At 47.3% G+C, this 11,440-nt stretch overlaps 1 protein-coding gene across 4 annotated transcripts in view; it reads left to right on the top strand.

The window, feature by feature from the left end:
• Nucleotides 1–1,122: 1,122 nt before the first annotated feature.
• The window catches only part of DCHS2 (dachsous cadherin-related 2), a 255,471-nt gene continuing 245,153 nt past the window's right edge, over nucleotides 1,123–11,440 (top strand). For all 4 annotated transcript variants that reach the window (XM_024246399.3, XM_054554600.2, XM_054554602.1 and 1 more), the window contains exon 1: nucleotides 1,123–3,849. In XM_024246399.3, the coding sequence (XP_024102167.2) occupies nucleotides 1,813–3,849 (2,037 nt within the window). In that variant the 5' untranslated portion in view covers nucleotides 1,123–1,812. The remainder of the gene's footprint in view (nucleotides 3,850–11,440) is intronic.

The raw sequence follows: 11,440 nt of genomic DNA, 5'->3' as shown, positions 1-11,440 counted from the left end.
TCACTGGGGGAAAGAAAGCTGAATTTATTTTAATAATGTCCCCATTTTCGGCAACATATATGCTACAAAGTCAATTATTTTATTGCTATTTGGTCACAGGTAGAGATAACGGTGTGGCTGTGGATTAGCAATTATATATAACTCCACTGCACATTTAAAAAGGCATTTTATTGTTGCTGCAAGAAACCACTATGCAGGGCTTTTGGTCCTCCCTAAAGGAGAGAAACGGTATCTAGGAAATTAATTCTTCTCTCAGGCCCAAATGCAAAATTGCAGAAACCACTTGCTAAATATGGCCAGCCATTCTTAAGAGTCCAGAAAGCCTTTTCTCAGGCATACTTTATTAGAGGCCATTGATCAGTTTCTACCGATTATTACGGTTAATTGAAGGGAAATCTGCGACTATGGCTATTTATTGGCATTTGCGTTCGGCTCAGACAGAAGCTAGTTTTGAAAGTGGTATCCGTAGAGTTATCCCGCTTGCAAACTTCCTTGCCTAGGGGTGGTGGTGGAGCGCTGAGGGCTTGCGGGGGTGTCAGCCACCAGGGCTTTCTGCTCATCAATCAGCATAGTCAGACATCCTGAAGTGTTATGATGGCGCTGAATGTGGAAAAAGGGTTTTCAGGGCGGATATATTGTCGTCATTCCTGGTGGCAGAGGGGAGTGACAAGAGGCTCACACGTCGCTGAGTAGTAGCACGCATAATAAAGTGTGGTTTGCACCATGTGTGCCACAGATTTCTCGGGTTTTCTGGAAGGTTTTTCCAAGTTCCGCCTTCTCCCCTTTGCAGCCATCCTGGCCCCAGCTGTGCATCGGCCTTTGACTCCATCTGTCCTTCCGCTGCGGACGGGACTCCCTCTCGCCAAATGGAGAACACAAGTTTGGCACCCCAAAGTGATGATAACCCCTACCTTCTCGGCTCAGAGCGAGCCAAGCGTCAGGCCTGCAGAGGGACGGTCAAGGGAATGGAGGGGGAGGCCGCTGAGAGGCTGCTCCCCTCACCTCCCCGCACCCATCATCACTTGGCACTTGGCCAAGCCCAGGCAGATGCCCCGCCTGCGCGTCCCCCACCCGCCCCGCGGTGCACGTCTCCCAGTGCTTTTGCATTTGCTTCTCTTCCGCCCTGCTGCAGAGCGCGGCTCGCAGGTTGGAGTTTGCCCTCGTGTGCGCCGCGTCACAAGGCGGGCAGGGGAAGGCAGGCGGCGGAGGCTGGGTCGGAGCAGGAGTCGCGCGGTCCGGTCCCTGGCGCCCGGAGACACCGCAGGGAACGACCGCCCCGCCCCCGGAGCAGTGGACAGGGCCGCAGACCTCCTTTCCCCCCTCCCTCTCTCCCTCCTCCCCAGCGCCCTGACTCCTTGCCTCCCCGCCCTTTCTCCACCCCCTACTCCGGCCAGATCCCCATCCTCTCCTTGTGTGTGCGCGCTTCAAATAATCTCCTCCTTTTTGGCAAAAGAAGTAATGCACCTGACTTTACCAGGTGGGAACAACCAGCCGAGTAGAACAAGGAACAGATGTAAAAGGAATAAAAGGAGAGAGAAAAAGAGATGAGACTCGTTTAAAGAAATCCAGGGGCAGAAGAGGTGGCTGCCGCGGCAGAGGCAGCTAGAGCTTCCCTGTGTGCGTGAGCTGCAGGCAGAGGACGCTTTCACCAGTTGCAGATGTAACCTCGGGAATTCCTGGGTCCGTCGGTTTGTTTGCCAAACAAAGTCTTTTCTTCTCTGGCTCAGACACTGAAGAGGCTCCTGGATTTTTCTGCGATCCCGCCACAAGCTGGCAGTTACCCGAGAGCCTTCCCAAGGAGCTGGAGGAGAAATGAGCCCTTGTGGGCGGAAGATGGGCGAAGGTCGTCAGCAGCGGCGGGCTCCCGTCGGGAAGCTCCTTCTGCTCCCGGGGAGGAGAGATACACCCCATGGGCGGTCAGGCAGCAGCAGCGCCAGGACGCAGCGCTCCCTGCTCTGGCTCTTGGTGCACGTGTGGCTGTGGGCGGCCTCGGGCTCGTCTGCCCAGTTGTTCAACCTCGCCCTTTCCGTAGACGAGGGGCTTCCCCCGGACACGCTGGTAGGTGACATCCGCGCCGGGCTGCCGGCCGCGCAGCAGCAGGAGGGGAGCGGCTTCTTTCTGTCGGAGGACTCCGATGACTCCCCGCTGCTGGACGACTTCCACGTGCACCCGGACACCGGCATCATCCGCACTGCGCGGCGCCTGGACCGCGAGCGGCGGGACCACTACAGCTTCGTCGCCGCCACGCTGCTGGGCGCTGTGGTGCAGGTGGAGATTCACGTCAACGACGTGAATGACCACTCGCCCCGCTTTCCCCTCGACTCCCTGCAACTCGACGTCTCCGAGCTCAGCCCGCCAGGGACCGCCTTCCGCCTGCCAGGTGCCCACGATCCCGACGCCGGACTGTTCAGCACTCAGGGCTACACCCTGGTGCAACCGTCCGACCTGCCCAAGGACCCCGCAGGCCCGTTCTTCCAGTTGCGCTACCGGACTCCGGGGCCACTACCGTCACCGCTTTTGCCAGGCTCCTCGTCGCCCCTGGAGCCTCTAGATCTGGTGCTGCTGCGGCGCTTGGACCGAGAGGAGGAGGCGGCGCACCGGCTGCAGATCGAGGCATGGGACGGCGGCCGCCCCCGGCGCACCGGCCTCCTGAGCGTGGAGCTGCGCGTGCTGGATGAGAACGACAACCCGCCGGTCTTTGAGCAGGACGAGTACCGCGCCGCGGTGCGCGAGGACGCCCAGCCGGGCGCCGAGGTCTGTCGCGTGCGCGCCACCGACCGCGACCTGGGGCCCAATGGCTTCGTGCGCTACAGCGTCCGCGCCCGGCAAGTGCCCGGGGCGGGTAGCAGCGGCGGGGCACTGGGCGACGCGGCCTACTTCGCCGTGGAGGAGCTGAGCGGCGTGGTGCGAGTGCGGAGACCTCTGGACCGTGAGGCACAGGCCTGGCACCAGCTGGTGGTGGAGGCCCGCGATGGAGGCGCCGAGCCTGAGGTTGCCACGGTGCGCGTGTCCATCGCCGTGCTGGACGTGAATGACAACCGGCCATCAATTCACGTGCTCTTTCTCACAGAGGGAGGCGTCGCCCATGTCTCTGAAGGCGCCCGACCGGGCGACTACGTGGCTCGCGTCTCGGTGTCTGACGCGGACGGTGACTGGGAGAAGGAAGATAAGGCCACAGGGGAGCTTGGTGTGGGTCTTGGAGACGGGAGCATCTCGCTGTCCTTGGAAGGAGGAGAGGGAGACTTCGCGTTGCTGCCCGGGGGCCCCCCAGGGGTATTTTTCCTGTGCGTGGAGGGGCCCCTGGACAGAGAGAGCCGCGATCTGTATGAGTTACTACTGGTGGCCACGGACGCGGGATCCCCGCCGCTGAGCACGGAGGAGACGCTGCTGCTCCGGGTCGCTGACCTCAATGACCAACCACCTCTCTTCACCCAACAGCATTACAAGGCCTCAGTGTCCGAGGCCGCGGCCCCTGGCACTGTAGTCATGTGGGTCAGCGCCTCCGATGCCGACGAGGCAGGCACTGATCACGCCTGGCTGCGCTACACTGTAGTCCAACTCTCGGCTCCCTGCAATCAAGGGGCTCTGCCCACCGCAGAGTGTGGACCATCTTTTGCCATTGATTCCGAAAGCGGTGCGATCAGCACTATCCGGACTCTAGACCGAGAGGTCCAGGAGGTGGTGGAGCTGAGAGTGGTGGCCCAGGACCTCGGAGAGCCCCCACTCTCTGCCACCTGCCTGGTGAGCATCACTGTAGATGATGTGAATGACAATGAGCCCATCTTCTGGAGGCAGGTGTACAATGCCACCATTGCAGAGCATGCCCCGGTTGGACACTGCTTTCTGCAGGTGAGTGCATCAGGCCTGTGGGCCAACCTGAAGGCTTGGGAAGGGATGGAGAGGGTTGTGAGTTGGCCTAGGATATTGTGATGTCGAGGATAATATTCCGGCTCTCAAACACAAGACTGGCTGTAGTTCCCCCTCTACAGTGAGAGGAACTGTCACTAGTCACCTAACTTTTTTTTGCCAGGGTCTTGGCTACATGATCACTAAGGTCCTTTCAACTTGACTTTTAGATCTTGATTTATCTTATTGAAGCCTGATTTCTTTCATGCTGGATGTGTGCACCTAAATAGGTTCAGGAGGAACCGCCCATTCTAAATCAGATCTCTTCCAACTGACAATGTCTCACATCATATCATATAAATATATGTATACACACACATGCATATATATATATATAAAACACACACACACGCATATATATATATATATATATATATGTATTTTGTCAGAGTGTCACTCTGTTGCCCAGGCCGGAGTGCAGTGGCTCAATCTTGGCTCACTGCAACCTCCTTTTCCCAGACTCAAGCAATTCTCCTGCCTGCCACCATACCTGGTTAATTTTTGTATTTTTTTAGTGGAGATGGCATTTCACCATGTTTGCCAGGCTGGTCTCGAACTCCTGACCTCAGGTGATCTGCCCTCCTCAACCTCCCAAAATGCTGGGATTACAGGGGTGAGCCACCACGCCCAGCAATGTCTCATATATTTTTTTTTTAACAGCTTTATGAGGCAACCTAGGGAATAAGGTAGTTCTCATAAGTGAGTTTTTCAAATGACCAAGTGTATGTCTTTATACACTGACACTGTTTTGAGTTACCATTTCCAGAGACTTCTTACATGTTTTCCTACCTTCCTTCGAAGCTTACAAAGGTTGGATGAAGACCGAAGTCATCTTTATTAGTTAGCATCAGGTGTGAGCTAAGCTCCTTCCATGACGCTTTCAGGACTCTGAGGGGCAGTGGGATTCAATTACCCTTTATAAAATGGGGCACTGTACACTGCTTTTTGATTTGGGTGTTTTGCCTTTTGTGGTTTTCCTGATCTCTCCTTCACTATCAGAATGGCATGTTTTGCCCCTTCCAGGCCATTACTTTTTTTTGCTTCTGATTTCCTATTTGTTTCTTTTTTATTTTTTTGAGACAGGGTCTTGCTTTGTGGCCCAAAATGGAGTACAGTGGCACAATCATGGCTCACTGAAGCCTGGACCTCCCAGGGTAAAGTGATTCTCCCACCTCAGTCTTCCAAGTAGCTGCAAGCACAGGCATGCACCAACATGGCTGGCTAATTTTTAAATAATTTGTAGGGACGAGGTCTAGCTGTGTTCCCCAGGCTGGTCTCCAACTCCTGGGCTCAAGTGATTCTCCCGCCTCAGCCTCTCAAAGTGCTGGGATTACAGGCATAAGCCACCATGCCTGGCCAATTTCTTATTTCGTATTTGATGGAGATAATCAAATTTCCAAGATTGATTTATTTACTCTGAAATAACTTGAGTAAATACATCTAGCCTGAAGAACTTACCAGGGAATGAAGCTCTAAAGCTTTATTTTGCTGTCAGCCTGGGTTGTTTTAAGATGTTTGCTGCTTACTTTCTGGTTCTCAGTTAGGGAGTTCAGGCTTTAGCTTTGCAAGTTGTCTCAAATAATAACCTTTAGATAATTGAGGTGCTACTGCAAACTAAAAGTGGGTTTCATGACTGCTTCCACCATTTTAATCTTTTGGGTATATGGGTGATAATAATCTCCATCCCTTTCTTTAGAGTGATTGACAGCTCTGAGTTGCTAGATTATTAAAAAGTGTCTTGATATGAATTAATGCTTGCTGATGAAATGGACAAATCCACAAATATTAGTGACTAACATTGTCAAAGTATATTTCTCTCTCAAGCAGAGTCTGATGTGAAGCAACTTGGCTGTTTCTCCTCCATCTGAGAGAGCCAGGCCTGAGAGTGACTTACACAACTTCCGCCAATGTCACATTAGCCAGAGCTCAGCCATGCAGCCTCAGATGTACTGCAAAGGAGGCTGAGAAATGTAGAGGAGCCCAGGTATGCCAGTGCCCACTGATAGTTTCTTCCATGGATTTCTAAAAATGAAAGTCATAAATAGTGACAGGTTGCACAAGCTGACTTCCAATATTCCTTCCACCTGGAACTCCCTGAAGATCTTGGTATGAATAGTACAACTTGGCTCCATTGGAAGAAAAATAAGCAGGGTGGATTAATTATGACTTTTTTGATGAAAGCCTGTCTTTAGAGTGGTTTCTATCATCGTGAGACGATTCTTCTATGAGGTGTGAGTTTATCCCATTGTTACGACTCTGTATGTGGTAGATCCATTATGGTGAGCTCAGCTTGGCTTACATGTAGGACTGCACCTCCAACAATTGCAACAGACCTTTCCAGGTTGCCAAGTATTGCTGCAGACAGCATTAAATTGTGCTGACTAGAATTTCTGGAAATTCCAGCGATCTAGCCCCTCAAGATTTGCAAAAGGCTTTTAGTCACTGGGCTCTCTGGTGGCCTCTCCAAGGCAGCTATATGAACTTTCTGTGTTCTGTATGCCCCGCAGCTGACTTACCCCCTAATTTCCATATGAGATTCAAAGAAGCGTCATCCTTCTTTCTACTCTCTCAATCTTTCTTTATACCACTTTGCGAAAACCAACTCCCCCATCTTGCCTTTGAATCTCATGACACCTCCTGTGTTCCATGGCTTTGCTTAATGACATTACATACATTCCGTGTAACTGTACCTTCTTTCTGTTGCCATCTACAAGTTTTCCTCCTTTACAGCTTATATCTGCTCAAGATGACTTTGTCAAAATCAAACAAAGCAAAGGAAATACAGGAAAAACAAAATCTTTCCTAGATTTCCTGTAAGATAATACCATGTCGTCTGATAAAAACAAACCCTTAAACTTCAAGTTGTCTTAGTGGTTACTCCACATCCCCAATGTTTGGGGTCCTACCACTGTAGTTGCTGCTCCTGCTGGCACTATGGTGCTGGCCACCCTCCCCTCTCCGAGTGCTGGCTGAACTCTTATATTCTCATGCCCAGACGAGACCTTTCCAAAGACTTATGAGTGAGGCAGAACTGAGGGAATTAATGCAGAGGACAAGAACCATTAGCAAACTGAGATAGATAACCTCTAGCTGCAAAAGGTTTTTACAACATTGTAGGCACTCGTCTGGACTTCTTAATAACTCAGTCCCTGCCTGTCTCAGGTGGACAGCCTCTTCTTAACAATCCACCCCTCAGGAGTTCCTTTCAATATCTTGCTGCCTTCTTGGTCAAGACAGAGAGGGAATTCCACTCTGAAGACACCCAGAGATTTTCCTCCAGTTCTCATGTTTGGTCTGAAAGATTCCATTTTCGCTCAGATAACTGTCAAAAAGATTAACTTCAACCTCTAGACAAGATCTCCATCCTCCACCCTACACTAAGTCTGATGTTGTGAGCTGCATTTGCAACTTTTATCTCATAACCAGATCTTAGTCTGTACTAAGTATAGCTCCAGCATTGAGACCTGAATTACATGTGATAACATGAAGAGTATTCTTTCATACTCCTTCAAATACAAGTACTATGTTCTTTCATTAATTCATTTATTTATCCAAACAACAACATTCATTAATTCAATAACATTGATTGAATTCAACAACATCTAACCAGCAAATACTTATTGAATATCTATTACATGCCAGGAACTGTTCTTGGTGCTGGGGACAGCAATAAGCAAAACGGGCAAGGTGCTTGCTAGCAGAGCTTATAGTGTGTGTTCTCCATCTCCTTTCCTTCTCTGTCAGTCCTTGTGAATGAATGACATGTGCCTGACTCCCACTTGCTGATCACCCCTTCTCCATGTGTTCTGACCTTCTCCCATCACTGTACTAAATTCTGCCTTTCAAGAGGCGTGTATCTATGTTTCTTTCAAATCCAATGGGCTTTACTTAGTCATAATCTCCCTCATGCTCTCTGAAGCATTTTGGACTGCTGACCACTTCCTCTTTCTTGCGTGCATCTTTTTCACTGCCCATTGTCTCCTTACATTCTGCCTCTCTCTTGCCAATTCCTCTTTTTCCTTTTTTCTCTTGTGCCACCCCACACTCAATGTGGTAGAGGCATTCCCAAAGGCTCTGTCTTCCCCTCACTCCTTGCCTTTCTATAATCTCTTCCTGTATATTCCCAGAAGTTTATTTTAAAAAAAAAGCTCATAACACCACATGGATGTAAGGATTGGAGATAACTGGTATTTCACGGTGGAAAGTGGTATGTAGAGCTTTATGGGTGGGAAAGTAGATCTATCCAGTAGGTCGGGGATTCTCTGTTATATACATTTTTATTTACAACCTGTCATGGATGCATTCCACTGCAGCTGCACATTTTGCGTGTATGTAGTAATGTGTAATGCATTTCTAGGTATGATCATCTCCAAAAGAGAACCACTTAGGATGGACTTCAGAAAGTTGTGATCAGTAAGATTTCCCTTCTCTGAAGATTGAAATCTTACAATAAGTTGATTTCACTAACAACTAAACTCCAGATGTCTATTAATGGTCCCCTCACCTTTTAAATTATAAATGAAAAGTGAGCAACTGTGGAAGTAATTTATATTTTCATAGCCCATTAGGGAAATTATGCTAAATCATTTTTACAAATGCCAGGTTATTTGAATCTTACTGAATTAAAATATTCATTTAATCAAAATATGTGCTTTGTAGTGAAAGTAGATCAGGTAAATATAATCGGAAATATAAATTAATTGAAAATCTATGTCATCCATGGGGATAGGAGGAATTGGAATAATCACGGTGTGTCTGGTTCCTGTAGTGAAGTAATGGGAGGCCGTTTTGGAGACATGGGAGATGTCAGTGTTTGCACAGAGTTTGGCCTTTATTATTATGGAAATACATGGGAGATATGGGAGGTTTGTGAATAGAGATTGACATGTGAAAAGTAACGTTTTAGGAAGAGTCATCTTAAATTAGTAGAAAGAATAGAAAGAAGTAAGGAGGGAAACCAGGTAGGAGAGTTCTGAGTCTCTTGTAATAACACATATTCAGCTACGTGGGCCTGAATTAGGGGAATGGTAGTGAAGCGTAAGAGGAAGGATGGCCTTAGAGGTATCACAAAGGAATAAATATATAGATGTGAGTGAGAAACTGGTGGAAGGAGTAAAAAATGACACCATGTTTTCCATCTGGATTAGTCGGAAGAATAGGAAAAGCTGGAGGAGAGAGTTTTGGGGGAAAGATGCTGGCTCTCTTGAGTTTTTTATTTCAGTGTGAATTAATGGCCAGTAGTATAGGAAAATACATCTTGAAGGATACTTAGAGCTTCAGAACTACTAACAGGAGAGAGTGTAAGGTTGGAGACATAAACTTGGAAGTTACTCATGTGGAGGTGATACTTAAAGCTGTGAAAGTGACAGGATAATGAGAGAAGAGTCAATGGCTAAGGACGCTGGCTGGGACGAGGGTCTTGCGACTCATATGATGTTGGGGGGCAGGTCTCTGTGATGATAATGCTATGTGCTTGTATTCCTGAGCCTTAAGGACCACAACCCAGAGAGATGGTTGGAATCTTAGTCCATTTTCTGAGCTCCTCAACACAGCTTCTGAGATATTCAGCCTCCCATGCCACAATCCCAGGCATTAAGGCACTCGTTATTTGAATCTGCCTGTTTCTCTCTCCTCTTATTCCTGTTTCCTATGGACCATCTGGTCAGTCCCTATGTGCAGTGAAGACAATGACAGCCTGTTTTAGTCATTGTTGTCCCCATTGTAACTCTTGTCATCCAGGCAATTTGGTCTCATGTTTCTTCAGTTGACCCAGTTTTGATGTCCTTATTGTTACTTCCTCTCCGGGAACCCTACCCTACAGCCATTCCCTGTAATCTGGAATCATTTAGAACAACTCTACCTCTTATGTCTCATCTCATTCTCTGATCACAGCTTGCCGGCCTTTCCGCTTTCTCAGCCTTTGATTTGGTTTGCATTTATTTTTTAATCTAGATTTTTTTCTAGACTACTTGCTCTTTCTTTTCTCTTCTTGTATATCACTCTCCTCCTTGCTTTAGTTCCTTCTCTGTTCAGTTGTAATTCTTCTATGCACCAAACTAATCCTTCCTCTTCCATACTTGTATACATATCACCAACAGTAGATCTCTCCAACTATATCTCCCTCTGCCCCACACACTCTCTGAAACACTCAGACTACAGGGGACTGCTCGAGTAATTCCAAGTGATAACAGAGTCTACTTAGAGTAGAATTTAAGTATGGTATTTTAGTATCAGCCAGGCCCTCAACTCTGTTGAGTAATTTTGTTGTATTCATCTAAGCATCTCTTCCACAACCTCATTCGCTTTAAGCATCATAGCCTGCTGCCTTTACTCTTTACAGGTAACTATGCTTCCTACTTAGTAGACGCTAGTAGTTGAAAACTTGCTTGTGTTTTTGCCTGCCACCATGAGGCTTTTTGTAAATGCACCATCCAATCCCTAGGGACTAGGTGATTTTTCTTTGTCCAAATCAAACTCACCCATTCATATTCTCCCATCCATCTATCCATCCATCCAACAATCCCCTATTCCATCTTCTCTGACATGGATTCTCAATCACTCCATTTCTCCTTTATCTTTTACCTCTACCTCTATACTTACTTATTCTCTTAGCATATAACATGACTCATAGTTTGTAATATTTAAAAACTAAGTATGTGAGGGTCTTTTTCACTCACTTCTTTCCTCAATGTCCTGTAGGAGTTGATGTCCGCTACCTGTTGGCCCATTTTTTTCCCCAGGCCTTTCCTAATCAAAGAAGAGTTCTGGAAACCTGTGCTGCTATCAAACCAATATCTGATATCTCTTGATGATGGACTCAGTACTCTGTTTTGGTTCTTGAGTAAAAGTGGCCTTCTTTCTCATTTGTTAGTGTCAACAAGTTGTGAAAAAAATGTAGCTGCTAAAGTGTAAGAAATGACATATGGAATTTATTTTTGCTCATTTCTTAATGTTATACACTGTAATTGATGGAAGCCATTAACTAATATGTTTCATATGAGAAGAAATGGTTGAATCAAGCAAAATAGTATATTCTATTGAATAGGCAAAAGTGTCTTAGTCTTGATTATTGTTTAAATCATCTTGCTACATTCACTTTTTACTGGATGGTTTTTGGGCATACTAACCCTACCATATATGTACAGTAAGACACCGTGTCTTCCTTTCTCAATAATTCTGTTTTGAATTTCCTTTTAAATAGCCCAGGCTGTTACCTTCATTTCAGGCTTTATCACTTTCCCATAAACATGCAGATCTCAGAGTCCACTGATGAAGTGTGTGAAAGCTCTTTGGTAGAGAGGATGGAAGAGGTTTGCTCGTTCTCATTATTTCCAGGTGTCCTTCATTTGGACAGAAGACGAGTAATCCAGTGGATAAAAGCTTGCAATGCAGAGTGAAACATACCCAAGTTTAAATTTCAGCTCTGTTACTTAATAGCTTAACCTCAAGTAAATTCCTAAACCTTTGTAAGCCTCAATTTTGTCATCCATAAAATAGGGATAATAATGGGATTCACCTGGTAGGGTTATTGTGG

This window comes from Pongo abelii, chromosome 3, assembly GCF_028885655.2.
Source record: "Pongo abelii isolate AG06213 chromosome 3, NHGRI_mPonAbe1-v2.0_pri, whole genome shotgun sequence".
NCBI lineage: Eukaryota > Metazoa > Chordata > Mammalia > Primates > Hominidae > Pongo > Pongo abelii.
Note: the sequence above shows the minus strand (reverse complement) of the source record. Positions and strands in the feature narration are given on the sequence as shown.